The sequence below is a fragment of the Oryza sativa genome, chromosome 3 (genome assembly GCF_034140825.1).
Source record: "Oryza sativa Japonica Group chromosome 3, ASM3414082v1".
Taxonomy (NCBI): domain Eukaryota; kingdom Viridiplantae; phylum Streptophyta; class Magnoliopsida; order Poales; family Poaceae; genus Oryza; species Oryza sativa.
In genome coordinates this window covers 26478900-26499294 of record NC_089037.1, presented here as the reverse complement: position 1 = coordinate 26499294, position 20395 = coordinate 26478900, and the positions used below count along the sequence as shown (strand labels likewise).

Below are 20395 nucleotides of genomic sequence, written 5' to 3'. Positions count from 1 at the left end.
TGCCCCTATATAGTCGATATCCCAGCGTCATCACTTGTGCAATGCCATCATAACATCCATCTCTAATAGGTGCGTTCATGCCATTTTGACTTTGACTTCTTAATAGCTGTACAACCAAACAACTCTTGAATTTGATTTTGATTTGTTTTCATTTTAATAATCAACGAACCAACAAAAAAAACAAGCATTGAATTCGAGCCTCATATCTCATCCTTACATGGATTTAAATAGGGAACTCAATTCAATACATTCAGGATTTGTATGGCAAATGGGTTTGGGAAAAAATATCCCAACCATCGAAGGGTAAAATTCAATCCTAGCTATTCATTCCTTTCAGTTTATTTAATCCTAACCATCCACTTATTTCTATTTCCCAATCCCACCTCCCACAACCCATTTATTAAACAAGGTCCTATAACATTAAAATAATCCCTTTTTCATGTGGAGGATTGTATTTTTACCCCTTTTTTTATCCTATGGAACTGTTTGGAGCTTGAGGCATGTTTTCATGCTTATAAATCGAACTTCATGAGCAAAGTTTGAAGTAGAGCTGTGGAGCGGTCTGAACCCTATTTCACCCTCTAGTTCATTTTTTTTTAAAAAAATAACTGTAGCCCGCTTCGCTTTGTTTTTTTTTGATAAATATGAAACCGTACAATTGGACTACAACTCTATGACTCTAGAGCCCAAGCCCCTGGATTTTTTTTTACATTTTAGTATTTTTTTTGAAAACTTTGTCTTTTACAAACATACCCTTGAAAAAGCTTATTCTAGCAATAGACCTTTTCCTCAGCACCAAGGTCGAATGCCTCGGCGTCAACGACGCTGACACCCTCGCCCCCATTGTGGAAGCTAAGTCACTGATATAAAGGGGAGCAACGTCAATAACATTGACATCGAGGACCTAATTGTAAAAATAGCTAAAATATGCCTGTTTGTAAGAAAAATATTTACATTTTAGCCTTTTTAGAATTTTTTTTACAAATGTTTCCTTAACACCAATGACATATGTGTTGTCCCCATTTACATCAATGACTTAGCTTTCACAGAGCAAGGATGTAAGCACCAATATCATTGGCACTGAGACGTTAGACATTGGCGTCACGGTCATTGGCACCGAAAAAAGGTCCATTCATGAGATAAACTTTTTTAAGTTCTATTTATGAAATAAATGTTTTAAAAAGAACTAAAATGTAAAAAAAATCTAGGGCCGAGCCTTGCCAAACAGGCCGAATTGTAAGTTGTCACAGACTTGTAGCTCAGTTCAAATGCAACAGTGCTTCGATCAAAAGAAAATTGGAGCTTTTGAAGTAAAATAGGAGTATATCCTAAAGAAAAAGAAAATTCTCCTGCAACAAACTTATTAATTAAAGCAGCAATCATTGGATCGTTAAGCAGGTTACAACCCATGCTACTTACAAAGAATTTCGTAGGAAAAGTTTGCAGCCATATACAATACAAATACTATTAGAGGTGTACCAAATTTATATTTGAACAGAACTCGTGTGCAGGTAGAATTACACAATATATCATATCCAAATCTTGGAGAAAATGCATCTTCCATAGTATCAGCTGCAAACTCCCAACTCCCAACTTACTCAGCAGCTCAAGCACGTTATTGTGAAATTGAGAGATGCAACCCTTACCTTGCAACTTTACACATACACTATGATACAGGTTCTCTTGTCCCATTAAGCACAGGAATCAGCATGGCAAAAGCTGTTAGAAGTAGTGTCATTTAGTTCTTCAAGAAGAGTGCATCATCAGTATATGGCTCAACATATCTAGTCTAACCACCAGCTAAATATTGAAGATACTTCTAGTTCTCCACAAGTCCAGCATGTTTGCCTCCTTTCAACTTCACCAATCAATCTTTAAACAACCAAAGGAGATCAGACAAAGAGAGCAGGATTTTCTCCGTGCTTCTATTCTTTGAATCATATTTGTGATGATTCATATTTTCATATTTGCAAAAACTTCACGCTTTTGACTCAGCTGGAGCTGGCTGACTGGTGTCAATGTTCATGTGATCCTTCACAAATGTCCGAAGGCATCCATTGATTACCCGAGGAGCACCACCATCACAGAACCGTTTTGCCAAATCCACAGCCTATCATCAATGGACATAACAAGATAGATATTTATATGTTTCTTTTGTCAAACTTAAAATATGAAGGAGATTGTGATAAAATGGTAACCTCGTTAATGACAATTTTGTGAGGTGTTCCTTTTGATGTCATCTCTGCCATGGCAATATGAAGAATACAAAGTTCAAGGATCCTTGCAACAGGTTCGTCCTGCCCACAGAATTTTGGCGAGTCAGCAAAAATTAAATAGAAGCAAAACATGATCATTTAAATCAGCAATTAAGCATGTGATTGGGCAACCTATTGTCTTTCATATTCTTAAAATTTTTGTTTAGAAAAACAGGGATCTTTGGGTAGAATCAACTAACATTGATGGAAAATTTCAGATATTTCAAGAAGGTAGCTGATGTATTAAATAACTAGCACCTCTATATGACAACTATGCCTGTAGGAAATCAAGCCCCATAGAAGGGGAAATGAACCAGGTGAGCAATGCAAAGATAACAGGGAAATCCTGGCTTTTGCATCGAGGGATGCCTACAGCCATAGCAAAAGGTGGTGAACAAGCACCTAACATGGTTCAAATGTGGCTTGCTCAAGATGCACGGGCACGAAAAATTTAGAGGCCTCAATTTTTGTTTAGCTTTTAATTACTATTAACGAATCCTTTATACCCTTCTTTTTAGTATAAACTTAACTACAATATCCTCTTTTCCCACCCCTCTAAGCCCTCTCTATTAATGATTCATTTACAGCCTGTCTGCTACACAACAACTACGCTAATAATAAACTTATACTACCCAAACATTAATCATTACATGCAACCAATCAATACAATCAACTCTCATTTACTGTGACTGAGAGTTTCATTGTGAGCTCAATCACACCATTTACTTTCAGTTTTGATCCCCATAAATCAAAGTTGTGGGGCTCTGGTGCTACACCTTTTGGTCATTATAGTAGGCCAACTGTGCACTCGCTTCGGGGCTTGGGAACATCCCAATCCATCACATTGACAGCTGTTTAAAGTGGAAACTATACATAGTAGTCTGAAATTCCATGAGTTGACTTTTTTTTAGTGGGATGTAAGTTAAAGGTTAAAAAAATGTATTAAAAATATTATGTGACAAATGGTTTTATTTGGCAAGTAACCTACTCCTAAGATGCAGGTTTTACTTGAGAAATTGATCATAGGAATGATCAAATGGCAGGTATAACCCTGTTCCTAAATGTTCGATAATTTAGCACGGTGATGAGGCAAAAGCAGCTCCAACTAGATTGTTACACAATATAGTAACAAGATGCATATATAATTCAGTACTAGTGATTACTGAGGGATTATGTTCTCTAATAATATATAGCGCCTTTCAATTAAATCAACAAGCATTCTACTTATGCACGATTTAGCAAGCAAGTACAAAGATTTGATGGATCGATATACAACACTGGGAAAAAAAGTATCCAACCTTCCAATTCTGGGGAGTTATTTTGTTGATGATATCAACATGCTTGTCCCATCCACTGGCAACAGCCACTAAAATTTCTCGAGCCAGTCTGTTCAGAAAGCATGTAATTAGAAAAATACCTACAAGGACCCCGCACGTAAAAACACGTTACCTAAACAACAGTGTCCATTATGTGATTATACCAACCAAAAAGAGGAGAGAAGAAAAAAATACCGTAACACAAAGTTGTTGTACACCAGCTTTGGAGGAGCTGAAAGAACTTCTGCTTCTGAATTACAAGACAATGAATCTTGTGTCAAATTAAATAATTCATCAAGAATATACTACAGAGACATGTTGTGAACATACTCCCTCCGTCCCATAATATAAGGGATTTTGAGTTTTTGCTTGTACTGTTTGACCACTCGTCTTATTCAAAAAATTTGTGCAAATATAAAAAACGAAAAGTTGTGCTTAATGTACTTTAGATAATAAAGTAAGTCAAACAAAATAGTAATTCCATTTTTTTTTTTGAATAAGACGAGTGGTCAAACAGTACAAGGAAAAACTCAAAATCTCTTATATTATGGGACGGAGGGAGTATTATCTAAAAATACTCACAGTTTTTTTTTAAAAAAAAGGATACATTATTTCCTGAATAAATATACTGCAAAAAAACACATATTATATTCCAAATGTTTATAAAAGGCAAGCATAATATCATTGCCATAAAACCAATAGCATTGCGATTGTGACATTGACTTCGTATTAAGGACAGGATTAGGGTAATCTAGGGGACTTTTGCTCTTGCAAAATGGCAAGTGATTGAACTTGCAGGATTAGTCATTGCGATTAGCCGATTAGTTAATGAGCTCTTGAAGAAATAGTTAAGTAAGATCATGTGCCAGTGCTATATCCCCAATTTTCATCCAGCAAGATGCAGAACTAGTTTCAATGAGAATAACATTTGCAAAAAAGTTGTTACCATTTGCTGAATCCTTCTCGTTCTGACTCATGAGCTTCTCAGCCTCCTCCTCTGTCCCGACCTCCAGAGGTCCCCCACCGAAGCTCATATGGTTGTAGTTCACCACGCACGCCTTATCGAAAACATAGCCAGGTTCTGCAAAATCATATAGAACAAGACCAGAATGAGGCAAAGAGAAACCAAATTCATCTATCCAACGAAGGCCAAACAATTGAAGCCATTGTGCAGCACAGTGATGCTGCTAGTGGATCACAAGGATAGTGCAAAGAAGCTAAGAGGCGTCAGGAGGAGGCTCACCTCTTCTCGCGCTGATTCTGCGGTCGAAGAGCCGCACCACGTCGGCGCCCTCAAGGCAAGCCGCGTAGGAAATCATCCTGCAAGCACGGTGGCAGGCAGCCATTAGCGACAAATACGAACCGAATCAAGCAGCCCAAAGTTCTCGGGCTCGAGGGCGAGGACTCACAGCGCGAGCTCGCGAGCGGCGCGGGGGCTACAGAACCGCCCGGACCGGTCGACCTTGGAGGGCGCGACCGCAGCAGGAGCGGGTGTCGGCGGCAGCGGCGGCGGAGGAGGGTTCGAGACGAGGACCGTCGCGCGGGAGGAGGCGACGGCCCGTGGTGGCAGCGTCCGTGCGCTGCGCCACGCCGCGGGGCTCGCCAGGAGACGGCCGTGTCTAGGCGCCGCGGGACTCGACGAGGACGCGGTGGAGAAGGCGGATACGGCGGCGCCCGTCGCTTCCATGTTGCTCTGCGCTGCGCTGCGCGGCGCGGCGGCGAGGCTGCCGTAGAGAGGCGGAGGAGGAGGAGGCGGCGGCGGTGGCGTCGCCGGTGGAGGTGGGAGAAAGAGAAATGGTGGAGGTGGGGATCTCGGAGGTGGGAGGGGATAGCGAGGGGATAAGGTGGTCGCTTCCTCCGAAGCTACGCGGGCCGTCACAGAAACCGGCCCATATCCATATATAAATGGGCCGTAATTTGTTTCCAACTTACAAGCCCATCTACTTCATGGGCCGAAATTTCAGCCACCCAGTTAGACATCGAAACGACCAAACGAGCGTGTATCGATCAATCGCTGTATAGGCAACACCAAAGTATCTACAAAATCAAGCAGAAAACCTCTACAAATGTAACTATGTCCTCACGCCAATCAGGGCGTCGTGACCATGGCGGCGAGAACCGAGATCAGCATGGCCGTCGCCACCGTCACGGCCACCGCCGCCGGCCGTCGGCCGGCGGCCGCAGACGGCTCGATCTGTATGGTGAAGTTGCAGGCGTTCGTGGACGGGTCCTGCTGCGTCTGCACGGCGAGGCCCTGGAAACCGCACGACTCCTCCACCTGGTTCTGCACCTGGAAGTAGGCGTTGAAGGCGTAGGAGGCGTTGCCGGCGGCGTCCATGCCGTTGCACGTCGAGCCGTAGCCCAGCGAGGTGCAGTCGGCGTACGTGCAGGCGTAGTTGACGTTGTCGCCGACCCTGCTCATGGCGTCCGGCGTGGCGCTCGGGTTGAGCACGCACCACGCGCGCGGGAGGTAGGCGACGCCGCGCGCCGCCACGAGCGCCGTGTCCCGGCCCTGCCCTGCGAGGTCCATGGAGTACTTGGGCTGGCCGTCGTACCGGAGGATGCCCCAGTGGCGCTCGAAGTTGCCCGGCGCCACGCTCTTGGCGTCCTCGTCGACGAGGCTGAACAGGTACACCTCCACGTACTGGTTCGGCCGCAGCGGCGTCCCGGCGTTGGACGCCAGCTTCCGGAGCAGCCCGGCGTAGAACCGCTGCGCGAGGTCCGCCCTGGCGTGCTTGTCGCCGTCGGTTGGCCACCCGACCTCGCCGACGACGACGGGGAGGCCCCCGACGCCGGCGGCGACCAGCGCCGACACGAGCGTGTCGAAGTTGGCGTCGAACACGTTGGTGTACTGGATGCCGTTGGTGTCGACGACGGGGCTGGTCGTGCCGTCGAAGAAGGCGTAGTCGAGCGGGAAGTTGTCGTTGCCGTACAGGCTCAGGAAGGGGTAGATGTTGACGGTGAAGGGCGCGCCGCTCTGGTTCAGGAACTGCACGATCTCCGTCATCAGCCCGGCGATGTCCGGCCGGAACCTCCCCGCCGACGGCACCTGCATGTTCTCCGGCGAGTTGTACACGTCGGCGTTCAGCGGCACGGTGGCCTTGATGGTGTCGCCGTGGCCGGCGTCGTAGAGGGCTCGCTGGATGTTCTGCAGAGCAGGGAAGGTCACGTTCAGGAACGTGCCATTCAAAGACGACAGGAATGGCTCGTTCCCGACGGCAACATATCTGCAGGGCAAATTTCATCAAGAAATCGATATTACCCCACCGCAACCAGAAGAAATCTCAATAATTTTCCAAATTAGCGCATCTAGTGAGTAATATCAATGTGATTAGACGATATAAACATTGTTTATATGTACATCTTTGTGCAAGTGTTAACCTTTCTGAACAAACAAACAGTTCTTTCTTTTTACACTTTTTTGTTAAACAGTTCCATGTCATAAAGACACTAGTCATCTAGCGCATGCCTACAAAGTACCGATGGCCACTAAAATTAGATTAAGTGCCCTACTTCAAGATAGCTTTTTTTTTTTTGTAGACTAGAATTCAGAGGGATGATCCTTGTAGGATCGCTAGTACTGATGACACATCATATTCAGATCTTTTGTCAATATCTAAACACCTAATACATCCTCGATCCCAAATAAAAATCAACTTCTAAAGATGATTATCCTTAAAAGTTGGTTTTTTAGACGAAGAAAATATAGTATCAGATAATGCCTAAAAGAGTACTACTATATTCTTCAGACAGAGTTTGGACGGAACAATTGGACAAATGCGACGCATATGCATAATTTTAACTTTCAACTTGTTGATGTTAAGGTTGCCACTTTACTGATCAGAAAGCTTCTCCGAATCAGCCAGCAGAATATCCACGTCACCCCATAGTAATCAATCACTTCAAAAACTACTCCAGAGCATTATTCAAGATCAGCTCAAAAGGACTTTGGAATTAATGCATAATAGAACCAGAACCATGACCAATTATGCACGAGGCAAAGATAATTAATATGCACATATAAGTATGTCATAATCATAATCAGAATAAAAACTCAATAACTATTTTGAAAAAGAGCAACACATCAATCCAAATCCTATCGAATTCTGACAGCTACAACTAATATGTGACACCTGAAGAAGCAACAGCTGAATGTAAGAAGGATTTTTTTTTCTTTAAAAGAAAAAAAAAAGAGGATTGCACCATGCAGAGCATCTCAATATCTGAACCATGGATGGAGGAGATGATCATGGTGGCATCATGCAGCTGTGGTGCGTGGACTCACTTGATATTGACGCCGCCGTCGAAGCTGTAACGGCTGACGTTCTCGTGCACCCAGTCCCTGGCCGCGTCGTAGTCCGTCAGCAGGTCGAGCAGGTTGTTTGGGATGGCCACCATCACCTCGACGCCGCTGCCGGCGAGCGCCTCCATCGTCCCGGCGTCGGCGTCGAACAGCTTCACCTTGCTGATCCCATTGTCCTGCAGCATCCGCACCACCGCCCTCGGCGGCAGCGGGTGCGACGCCATCGTGCCCCAGTTCACCCCGAGCCCCTCCGCCGCCGACAGCAACACCGCCGCCGCGAACGCAACCACGGCCAGCCTCCGATCACCAGAGCGGCTCGCCATGATCGACAGCGAGCAAGCTATAGATAGCCAGCCCAAGAAAGAAGAGAGAAAAGCTAGAGCTAGAGCGCGAATCGAGTGATGGGGAGATTGGAGGAGGGTGGGGGATCGATTATTCTAGTGGACTGCTTTTGTGGAGGAGGGGACAAGGACAGGGGATTTTGGATAGAACTGAACGTGTGATGACGAAGAACCACATAGGAAGAGAAAAAAAAGCAGCAGCGGCGGGTAAAAGCTTTTTCAAACTTTTCCATTCAAGGACGACTGTTACATTTGCTTTCGTGTGTATCACAATTCACAGTGACTGGAAACGGTGCATTTGCAGAAAGATTTAAGAGAGGATTGGGGGATTAGGGGATGGGTTAGAGATGGCAAGAATGGATTGACAACAACTTTCGGTCTGGGGAGAAAGAACAGGGAAGCAACATATGCAAAGGTGAAAGCTAAGTCAAAATGTAGAGTGAAAAATTCAGTGGTGTGATACTGTGATTAGCTTAAGCATCTAGCTGGGAGTGCTTGATTTTGACTTTTTGTTTTGGGGGGTAGAGATGGAGGAGAGAGGTGAATGACGAATTAGAAAAACCTACCTTTTTCAGATTGAAGCAATGTTAAACTGTGGGTTTAAACAGCTGAACTAGAGGTGAGGCTGGTCTTTTTCGTTCATACAAGCAACACATATTATTCTTTTCTGAAACAAGCTTTTCGAAATTTTGTCAAAAGGAATCCGAAGACCGGCTGAGATATGCTTCGCAGCTCGTTATCTTATAAGCCGTAGTCAAATTTAAATTGAAACGTATAGAGAGTCATGTTTGGCGTGCTTGTCGCTATTATTATCCCAAAAAGGTCGCATCAAACATGTTTAGATGCATCACGCATGAGGAACACACATAAACGGGCTCACATCCTCTGCTTATGCTTAAGCTGATCAGAGACAGAGAAATAACACTGATGCACAGCGCTAAGACAAAGATAGGGCAAGGTTAATGTACTGTAGCAACAGTTACATCACCGCCCATGTACTGTGACACCAGTTTTCCCAACAACCTCAAGAACGTACTCCGTACATTAAAAAAATCAAACTAAAATAGAATGTGATTTATTATAGGACAATAAATATGGATACGAGCTTATCCTAATTGATTTTTTGGGACAGAAGGAGTAGCTACTGATACGGAGCTTTCTCCTGTGTTTCCCATAAAAAAGAATAAATTATTAAAAAGAAGATCTGAATGTGTGTTTTTCATCCAACGGTTACCTTTGCTTAACTAATCAAGCCAGATGAACAGCGTGTGTGTCGACCTTGCGTGATGCTAACTACTCATGGATAAGTTTTTTTCATGGCGTGACATCAAGGCCATGAAAATTAGTGGTGTTACTCCATTACAGCTCATGGTACCGTAGACAGCTGCTTTTCGTCTTCCCTCTTTTTTAAAAAAAGATAAAACAGTAAGGTAGGATTAGCTGCTACCATCATGCCATGCCATGTGTGAACAAGAAACAAATACGGTAGTAATCTCATTATGCGTGTCCCTGTATCGTCAAAAAAGTATATATAGAATAAAGTTGTTATCCGAACAAGATGGTTGATCGATGCGAATAAAAAAGAAAGAGATCACAGCCCCACGGGAACCGATTGAAAATTATCTCTGCACGTACCGTCTATTTAATTTTTCGTTTCCTCGACAAGGGATGAATCCAATCGACTTTTGCTTCCCGTCCATTTTCATGTAACCATTGTTCATTCACGCTCACACCGGCGAGTTGCTTTTAGCTAATACTCCTGTATATCTCACCTGATCTCGTGGCTGTTTGCAATTTGATTCTGCCCAGCCGGCCGGGGGGGGGGGGGGGGGGGGGGGGAGTAGGTCGCCGGGGGCGTCGCTGTCTACGGAAACCTTTTGAGTTCTGGAAGATCATAACGTTTTTGTTGTTTTGTCAGGACGAATAATGAATGGCTCTTTTTTAGCAAAGTGAAACAGGTTTCTTACTTTTACCATTTTGGAGGATCTAAACAGGGTCTTTCTTATGTTTTATTTCGTTGTTGCCGCCTCTGTGGTGAGAAGGGTGTGCAGCTGTGCTGTGCACTCGGCACTGCCTGACAGCGTAATCTTGCAGTTTGTTTTCAGCTTGAGACAGCGAAAGGAAAGGGAAGATTAAGCTGAGACGGTGCTAGAACAAACGACAGGTAGAGCTCGGCCCATATAGTGGGAATCCCTGGAGGTGTATATGGGCCGTGGCCCATTTAAGAAATAAGTCCACTTGCTATCCCTCATATTTACGTCAAGTTTAATCTACATCACTTAACCGCCATATCAGAAATCTTAAACCCCAACTTACAAACCGGGTTAAATTAGGTCCTCCAGCAGTATAGATGGTTTCTTTTGGTGACGTGGCAAGTTGACCCAATCCATTCATACTAATTAGGTGTTTACGTGCCAAAAACACAAAGTAGACCCCGTATGTCATCCTCACTCTCCTCCACGTACCCCCCCTACTCCCTTAACCTATCCATCTCTCCTCCTTCCTGGAGCTCGACGCATCGAGCACGTCGGCACGGAGCAGTGACTGGGGAGGTGGGGGTTGGCTTAGGGAGAGGAGGTCCAGTACAACGGTGGGCCTATCATGGCGACGATGAAGGCTGAACCAAAGCAGGACTGACCGTATCGAAGCAGGGACGACCAAATTAGAGGAGGAGCCATGACCGTCATCCAGGTTAGGGCCCTCCCTTCTCACCTTCTCTCGTGATCAGTGCGAGCGTCTTAGTGGATTGAGACAACGTGCTCTCTTCTTTTGCCACCACAGGCAGCCACGACCCCATCCTCTCTAGCCACCCACCATCACCGATACATTCCCATGAATGGCTAGTGAGCTCAAACTCCCTGGCTCCATCACCTCTCTTCTCACATCCTACACCGCCACAAACTCTGGAGCTCTTTCGTCGCCGACATCCCACTGCCGTTGCATCCTCCCATGAATGGGGTTGCCGATCATCGCCCCTCTCCCCACCGACAAGCTCCTAGGGAAGAAATGGGGGAGGTGGGGACAGGTGAAAGTCCATTTACATGTACACACCACATGTTTCAATTCTTCCTTTTCTATCAAAAGGATGTCACATCAGTCAAAACAACTACTTCCTCCGTCTTAAAATGTAGACATTTTTTAGGTTGTCACGTGTATTAAGAAAGTAGGTGAAAATAATTAGAGGAAGTGTGTTATTGGTTGAAAAGAGAAAGTAGGTGGAGAATAGTTGTGATTGGTTAAGGAGGTAAGTAAAGAAATAGCTTCATTTTGGGACAAGGTATTGTGCTAGAAATAACTATATTTTGGGACGGAGGTAGTATCCATATTATCATGGGATCTGACTTGAACGGTTTTGTCAATATAAGAGATGAAGATTTTTCGTATTGCAGTTTAGGGATATCTACTAAACTCGATGGAAAGATAAGGGGCGGTAAGTAGACTTATCCTTTAATTAACCATTCTGAGTTAACCGGGTCTCAACACGATAATCATATGGGCCTCATCATTGATGATAGGATGGAAAGCCCAAACTACGAACAACGGAGCACCGTCACGTTTTCAATTACTGGAATTAACGTGACAATGTTGTACCAATGAGAACAATTAATACTCCAATCTTATGATGCTAGCACAATGACTAGTAACGGGTGAAGATAATTTTAATCTCATACGATGTCAGGCGCAAACATAACCAAAATGAATGATCTACGCCTTTGTACTGTGTTTACAAATCTACGAATAAATCAAACTATAAAACATGAGGCCTCATTTTAGTCATCCAATAGATTAAAGATTTACTGATTTGCAAATAGTGAATGAAAAATTAGCCGATATAGCAAGATAGCGATTTAATTTCAGTCACTTACCGGAGACCCCAAACAGTAGCCTTATCTGATGTTACATTTTATACTTTATAACGGATGGAGTATGCTAGCTTATCTGCTCGCTGCAACGTCGTCTGACGGCATGCACTGCTAGTGCTACCTACTGCTGTTCAGCACCCGGCACTTTGGGCCTCGGCGGCTCGGCGCCGCGGCATCGTTTCCCGCTCTCACGGTGCCCACGACAAGCGGCCGACGTCCTCCTTGCAGTCCGGCCTGCTCTGCGTCTTCACGCGCCTCCATATCGCGTCGGCGCCTGCCAGCTTCCGCGCTTGCATGCAAGGTTTTCCAGGGCCGGGGTTACCATGTCTCGGCGGTAGGTACGGTTACCGCGCGGTAACCGTGAAAAACCGTGTAAAATTTATCAAAAATTTAAATTATTTTTTAAATTTATTTAAATTTAAGAAAATTACTGTGGTATTTATATTTCCGTACCCCCACGATAAGCCCTTAACTTAAACCCTGGTCGCCTGGCCTCCTTTGCTTGCTCGACGCGGCGCCGCAGCTCGAGCTCTCAAATACGAACACACGTGTAATAACAAACTCATTATTCCCTCCGTATAGTCTTAGCACTGTTCATGTCCAACGTTTGATCTCTCGTTTTATTTGAAATTTTTTTATGATTAGTACTTTTATTGTTATTAGATGATAAAACATGAATAGTACTTTATGTGTGACTAATTTTTTTAATATTTTTTATAAATTTTTCAAATAAGACAGATGGTCAAAACGATAAACACGGATATCTATGGCTGCATTTATTTTAGACAGATGTAGTAGACATTATCGGATCGATACACGTGTACAGCTATATTGAGTTATGGAGCATCAGGCATAGGCAGGTGGATCGTGCGTGGCGCGCATGCGCGCGAGAGAGTACGTGTGTTGTGTTATAGGCCTATGCCCTTCGCCGACCGCTGCGGTCCACCAGTTCGTTTCTTTTATTCATCCCGTCCTCCGAGCGACTGCGGCGCGTAGAATCCATCTGCGCATGTCTTTGGCGGATTGGCTAGTTCTCAATCTGCGCGAAATTAACTGCACAGTGGAAGCATAACAGACAACAGACAAAACGAACGAAGCACCAGTACTGCAAGTCTGCAACATCGCCCAACAGACAACAGATGACAACAGAAAATTAAAAGACAAAACAGATAACAGAAAATTTAAAAGGAAAAACGTGCACCAGCCGGGAATCGAACCCGGGTCTGTACCGTGGCAGGGTACTATTCTACCACTAGACCACTGGTGCTTTGATGTCAGAGTTTAGACAAAAGACATTAAATTCTTTCCCTTTCGCCGTATGTACGCCGTACACGCAGGCACGCGGAGCCGTGAGCCCGTTGCGGCGGCAGTGGGCAGGACGACGCGGACGGGGGAGCCCATCCAGCGTACGCTACAGTCCGTAGCACAGCACATGCGGACAGCGACACTGTTGTTGGGGGGGAGGTCGTCAAAACAAGATGCAGAGGGGAAGGGAATAGGGATCGGTCCCTGCTACCTGGACCACGCGTCCTCCGTCGTGTCGTGCCCCCCGCACGTACGCAGCGAACGGGAAAAAAAAACCACCACCCAATTAAAGCGGGGATCGCAGCGGCGCACGATTCTCGTGATGCGCGGGCCGGCGCGCGCGCGGTATACCTTGCTCTGCCCGCTCACCGGCCGAAAAGGCAGTTAGACGAGGCCAAGAGGGGAATCGTGTTCGTTCTCGCCGTGCTCCCCTGCTACCACGATTTGGTATCCCATATGGAATAGGAACTGAGGCAGTGTTCATCAAATGTCCAAGGAAATGATTTCCCACCTATCTTTAAATCCCAACCATTCATTCTCCCTTATCCATTTAATTCTAACCCTTCATTCATTTCTCAGTACCAATCCCACTCCTCATTTCCCATTATTCAAACCCATACCCTGAGTAGTTCAATAATTCATTTCTAGACCACTAATAAATTATTATATTACAATTTTCCTGCTAAAAAAACATGTTCAAAGCAGTTATTCACACTCAAACTGTTTCTTCTTTTTAATTTTTTTTATGTTACAAGGTGAGCTTCTTGGCGATGGTCTCCACTGATATTAAAATTTAGGCAAGGAGTATAGTAGTGATAAAGAGAAAGCCAACGAAGAAGTAGATGTTCTCAAAAAACGCAGCAGTAGAATTTGCCCGGAAACATGGCGTCAACCTTTGCCTAGTGAGGATCAAGTGGATTTTTACAAACACCCAAGCTAAAGTAGATAGCTGCCACTCGACACAATGAAGCAGATGCCATGCTTCTTGCTTAACCCCAACTAATCCACGCAAAAAGGTAAGAGAGAAAAAAAATCAACAAGAAACCTGCCTTTTACGATGACGAATTTGATCACAAGGTCTCGCGTTAGCGCGTGGAGACCCGAATCGAAGCCACGACAAGCGCGTTCCAGCTGAATAAAGTAGCGATGAGATTAAGGCTCATTTCTTTTTAAATTATTTAACGGGCTGTTGAAATAGATTATATATATGTTTGACTCTTCGATAAATATATTTTGTTAAAACGTTTTACTACTTATATTGCATAAACCACTTACTATTCTAAATTATTTATATTAAGTTCACATATCAAAACATTTAATTGACGTAAGTCAATAATCTACTTAATAAATTTGTTTTAAACTCGTGTTTCTACTCCAAGAATGGGTTTCAAACTCTAAGGAAACTCGTACGTCACTTAAATATTTATATTTTTTTTAAAAAAACATAATAAGATAAATATGTGGTATGCCACTCTATAAACATTTTAACTTTTACAAGTTACAATAAAAAACAATTTAAATCATAGCTAGTTAACGTACATTTACAATCTAATTTATTTTTTCGTTGTACCATTTAGAAATTAATTAAATTTAATCTTGTTGCGAAGTAATCTATCACTTTATTGAATTTTTTCATAACAACAACTTGTATATTACCGTATATGACGAGGGAATGTACCTAAGAATAAATTTTCCTCCTACTGTTCGCTGTTTGGCATTGTGTGCAAGCAGGTGTTTGCGCGCGTGTCAATACGGGTCACTACCTTCTGAACAATCGGGTAGACGTACACTAGGATCAATGACGGCATTTCTATATTACTTGTACTAAATACTACCTCCGTCTTAAAATAAGTGCAGCCATGGTTTTCCGCGTCCAACTTTGACTGTCCGTTTTATTTAAAATTTTTTTATAATTAGCATTTTTGTTGCTATGAGATGATAAAACATGAATAGTACTTTACTTGTGACTTATGTTTTTAATTTTTTTAAAAATTTTTTCAAATAAGACGGATGGTTAAAGTTGGGCGCGGAAAAATATGGCTGCACTTATTTTAGGACGGAGGGAGTACTCGCTTGACGTTATCTTAGAGAAGCTCAGCACCTTACATGCTGCGCCCAAATAAAAAATGCCGCAAGTGTGCGAAAATGACAAACGTTCAGTGCACCAGGTTGATAGGAAGCAAGACGAAGATGATGCAATCGGCTAACTTTTTTCTGGAAGGGGCAATGCATGTAAACTAAGTCCTTATTAGTTTCTACAAACTTTTACTCAAAAACATCACATCAATATTTTTATACATACATAAATAAAATAAAAAACTAATTTTAGATATATGCATGAATAAAATGAAAAACTAATTGCACAGTTTGTATGGAAATCACGATACGAATCTTTTGGACCTAATTAGTCCATTATTAGCTATAAGTGCTACAGTAACCATATGTACTAATGACAGATTAATTAGACATAATAAATTAATCTCGTGGTTTACGAGTGAGTTATAAAATTAGTTTTTCATTCGTATCGGGAAATCCATTCCAACATCCGGTCAAACGACCGATATGATACCAAAAATTTCTTTTTCGCGAACTAAACGAGCCTTTCACTAAACCACCAATTAGGTGACGTTACGTCCGGTTCGCGAAACAAGACAGACCATGCCCTCGTGCCGTTCTCCTCAATTTGTCCCCGAGCTCGGACTCGTCAAGTCCTTTGCCCGGAGACGAGGAAGACGACGACACCCAACCAAAAAGGCGTCGTTAACACTGGACCGGAAATCGCACGTGACGAGCTAAATAAAACGCCCCTGGGGGTCCCCCGGAGCATGGCACGATCGATGCACGGAGCGTCGTAAAAACATGTGAGATCAAACGATCGATCGGGAGGATTGTGAGTGCAAATGAAGAAATTAATCCTTGTACTGCTCGTTAATGTCGGGATTGCGACAGGATGCCAAACGAAGATATATGAACAATTGCTACATCGCTGTTAGCTAAAGGCTTGTGAGTAATATACACAAAAATCTGGTTTTTGATCTATCAGTCGATGTTACTAGGCTGCTAGCACAAAGCTAGGTGTAGTACGTGGCTACGTTCTACAATCAATCAGTGGTCGCCATTGATGGCGCTCCGAGAGCAGCGATAGGTTTGGTTGCAACTGCTCGATCATATCGATCGCTAGGTGGGGGGTGTTGCTATGCTGGCCACCAGGAGTGTGTCCAGAGGCCGAGGCTGTCGAAGACGCGGATGGTGACGAAGGCGAGGTAGATGGCGATGAGGCCCATGCCGTACACCCGGTCCAGCCGCATCCCCCTCGCCGGCACCACCAGCAGCGCCCATGCCAGCCCGGCGCCGAGGAACCCCACCGCCTCGTACACCGCCCCGCCCGCCGGGATCGCGAACGGCGCCGGGTACTGGGACCCCGCCGCCAGCGTCAGCGAGAGGCCCAGCCCCACCACCGTGTTGAACAGCGGGCCCGCGTAGCAGCCCGACACCGCCGTCTGCGCGCCGCCGGCGCCGCCGTGCAGCGCCATGGCGACGTTCGACACCAGGTCGCCCAGCGAGTCCCCCCACGCCAGCACCGTCACGCCCAGCACGCTCGCCCTCACGCCCACCATGTACCCGATCGCCACCAGCAGCGCCACCAGCTCGCGCGCCAGGGTGTACGCCCACAGCACGCTCATCAGGAACCCCGCCGCCAGCCACGGCACGCGCCGCCACCGCCCGCGGGGTGGGGAGGCCGCCTCCGTGGTGGCCGCGGCGAGCGCGGCGAGGAGGAGGCCGAGGAGGGCGCCGCCGAGGAGGACGGCGAGGGCATGCCGGCACGACGATGCCCAGGTGGCGGCGAGGAGGACCGGCGCCAGAGCGAGGGACGCCACGGCGCAGGGCCGGGACCAGCGGTGCCCGGCGATGTCCGGGATTGTCAGGCGGCGAGGGAGGTACAGCGGGATGAGGATCGCGGATAGGAGGCAATGAAGGTAGGCTCTTTTTTTCGAGGGCGCCGAGTTCTTGGAGTAGGACGGCAGTGGCGTGACGCCGCCGTCGTCGTCGAGGAGGAGCGGCGCGGCGAGGTCGGCCTGCGGCGGCTTCCCCGGTTCAGAGCAGCAGTGGGAGGTCCAGACGAGGAGGACATACGCGACATAGAGCGAGACGAAGGACGCGGACACCCAGACGGTGACCGTGCCGGTCACCAGTATGGCGAGGAGTGAGCAGAGCGCGAGGAGGAGGAAGCAGATGTCGCGCACGAATCCCCGCAGCTCCACCACAACCCCGCCTCGGCCGGCACGCGAGGCGGCGGCGAGCGCGACCACCCCAGCAACAACGGTGGACACGAACAGCGCGCCACCGAGCGCGCTGTTGAGCCCGACGCCCCCGCCGTCGCCGGCCGCGAAGGAGACGACGCTGGCGAAGACATCCGGCGCGCCGTTCCCGAGCGAGAGCAGCGTGACGCCAGCGATGGCCGGCGGCAGGCGCAGCTCCGCCGAGAGCCCCTCGAGGGACGCGCAGAAGTACTCGGACGCGGTGTCGCCGAGCAGGTAGAAGAGCACCGCCAGCCAGAGCACGGCCGCGGCGTACCCCGCCGCCGGCGCGTGGGCGAACCCGCAGTAGAACAGCCTGAGGTAGTCCACGTACCCCGCGGGCGCGCACGGCGGGTGCGTCCGGAGGTACAGGCACCTGGCCTCCCCGCCCTCGATGGACTGCAGCTCCTGGCAACTTCCCTGCTCCTCGCCGGCGGAAGAGGACGACGACGAACCAGAACGAGAACGAGAGGCGCTCCCCCTAAGGGCCAACCCTTCTAGGACGCCGCCATGGCCTCGGCGAGTGGGCAGGAGGTGGGAGGCGGAGAGGACGAGCAGCAGGAGGAGGAAGCAGCAGGCGCTGGGGACGGCGGCACTGTACCCCCGCCTGCGCAGGAGCGCCATAAAACGGGGGAGAACGCGGGGGATTCCTAGGACGGCATGCGGCCCGCAGGGGGGGATCGGAGGTGGGGTGGGGGCGTTTGCGCGCGGGGGATCTCGGCGTGGAGGCGGAGCGGCGCGGAGGGATTCGCGGCGCGGGCGGTGGGCGAGCTCACCTCAGCTCATCAGCGCGAGGCGTGTCCGTGTGCGTAGTGCGTGCGTGTACCGCGCGAACAGAGCGAGTGGGACGGGAGGCGAGGAGACGCGACGCGAGCGAGAGAGCGATAGAGAGAGAGAGAGCGAACACACCCTTGTGGGTTAAGTAACCTTGCAAGTTGGGCACGCGGTGGTGGCACGTACGGGCGCCGAGGAAGCGGAATGGAAAAAGATTGGGGATTGGGGGGGAGGATATTGGGATCGGGGCGGGTGAGGTGTGAGGTGGGGGTAAACGTATCGCTCGCGCCGCGTGCGGTGCGGTCCCTGGAGTACGTGGCGGCGAGTGATTGTGTGGTGGGTGTGTACTCCCGTGTCCCCGTGAAACTCTTGTGTCCCTGCTGCTCTCTACTACTCCCGGGACCGACTACCGCGGTAACTCCTGCGCATGTGTACCGACTACCGACCACTACAGATGTGCCAAACTGTATCCCGTCGCTTGTCGGGTGTGTAGTTTCTACCGGATTGCAACGCCTCTGCTGCTGCTGCGGTTCATTTTTTTTTCTCTAACGAATTTCTGGTGCGATTCCTAGCCCGTTCGTGCCGCCGTTCGCCATCTTGTCTCTGTCTTGTGTTTATAATACTGCTAGAGACTAGAGTATTGAGGGGTACCCAGTAACTCAGTCAAGAAAAATTTATAGCTATACCTAATCTATTTTCATCATGTGTGCATTCCCCTCATTACAAATTTAGACATCCACATTAGCTTAAACATGATATAAAGCAGAGTAAATTAAACAAGTGGCACCCGTCTCCATCTCGCTCTAGCTCCGCCCCTGCATACAAAGATAGCGATCGTCTGCCCCAGGTATATGTAAAAATAGTAATTTTTGTAGGTAGACATCACACCCATGTGTAAAAATAAATTTTCGCAAGAAGGCACTATCGGAGTGCAGGACTCCGAGAACGGGGAAGCAAAAACCCCTACTTTGAAGATTCAACCAGGAGGCTAGTTAAGCCTGAGTCACCATCAGGGAACATATGGACATAAGGAAGTACTACCTCCATTTTTTTACTAGATGACACCGTTGACTTTTTCTCACATGTTTGACCATTCATCTTATCCAAAATTTTATGCAAATATATAAGATATAAATCACACTTAAAGTACTATAAGTGATAAAACAACTCATGATAAAATAAATTATAATTACATAAATTTTTTGAATAAGACGAATGGTCAAACATGTGAGAAAAAGTCAACGGTGTCATCTATTAAAAACGGAGGGAGTATATAGGTTCGGACTGCATAGATACATAACACCCTACTTCTATATGTATGTGGACTATCGGTGAGGAACCGGGATTAATTACAATGAAATATGGGACTTGTGTGAGCTCTAATCGCGAAGGAATCTAACCATCTATCTGTTGGCATGGATCCTCCTTTGATAGGTAATTGGAGTCCATAGTGCCAATACGTGATATAGGAGCAGACCCCATTCAAAAGAGTGGGTACGCTTAATCTTGTTGATGTCCCACATCACAATCGCTCAAAAGGGTGACAATTTTGCTCTCCGGTTGACACATGATGCTGGTGCGAGGTGATCTTCGCCCGGTCATTGTGGGGCCTACCAGTCAGCCCTTGTGAGGCGGCAATGTAGAACTGAACTAGAGTAATGGAGGCACGACACGTGGTGTCCCTCCTATTCCTTCAGTAGACGTGGGCGTGTGGGAGGCTGCATGCAATGCCACATCCCTAAAATGCATGTGGATTAACTGTTCTCCAAATGGTTCTCTCCTGCAATGAAAACCATGATGTTAGGTTGGATTTAAACATCTAGTTAGTCCGGGGCAATGGGGCGTGCTCGGACCCTAGGTTGGGGCCTCTATCTGGCCCTCACTACTACAAAAGTGATTTTTCTGCACGAGGCCCCATTATTTTTCCATGCGAACCATAA

The 20395-nt window shown here is 46.8% G+C and overlaps 3 protein-coding genes and 1 non-coding gene across 4 annotated transcripts; all 4 read right to left on the bottom strand.

The window, feature by feature from the left end:
- Nucleotides 1-1344: 1344 nt before the first annotated feature.
- On the bottom strand, nucleotides 1345-5385 carry LOC4333618 (uncharacterized). Its single transcript, XM_015775877.3, has 7 exons — nucleotides 4981-5385; nucleotides 4815-4891; nucleotides 4518-4652; nucleotides 3767-3821; nucleotides 3554-3641; nucleotides 2199-2297; nucleotides 1345-2110 (listed from the first exon to the last, which is right to left on the bottom strand). The coding sequence occupies exons 1-7, from the start codon at nucleotides 5256-5258 to the stop codon at nucleotides 1979-1981; spliced, it is 864 nt and encodes a 287-aa protein (XP_015631363.1). The 5' UTR covers nucleotides 5259-5385; the 3' UTR covers nucleotides 1345-1978.
- Nucleotides 5386-5572: 187 nt separating this feature from the next.
- Nucleotides 5573-8362, bottom strand: LOC4333617 (glucan endo-1,3-beta-glucosidase 8). Its single transcript, XM_015775876.3, has 2 exons — nucleotides 7857-8362; nucleotides 5573-6798 (listed from the first exon to the last, which is right to left on the bottom strand). Exons 1-2 carry the CDS (start codon nucleotides 8195-8197, stop codon nucleotides 5661-5663), a joined length of 1479 nt encoding a protein of 492 aa, XP_015631362.1. The 5' UTR covers nucleotides 8198-8362; the 3' UTR covers nucleotides 5573-5660.
- Nucleotides 8363-13274: 4912 nt separating this feature from the next.
- TRNAG-GCC (transfer RNA glycine (anticodon GCC)) lies at nucleotides 13275-13345 on the bottom strand. Its single transcript has one exon. It is a non-coding gene; the product is annotated as a tRNA-Gly (tRNA).
- Nucleotides 13346-16288: 2943 nt separating this feature from the next.
- On the bottom strand, nucleotides 16289-18567 carry LOC4333615 (cation/calcium exchanger 1). The gene has a single exon (XM_015775874.3). It carries the CDS (start codon nucleotides 18303-18305, stop codon nucleotides 16578-16580), a length of 1728 nt encoding a protein of 575 aa, XP_015631360.1. The 5' UTR covers nucleotides 18306-18567; the 3' UTR covers nucleotides 16289-16577.
- Between the last annotated feature and the right edge of the window lie 1828 nt (nucleotides 18568-20395).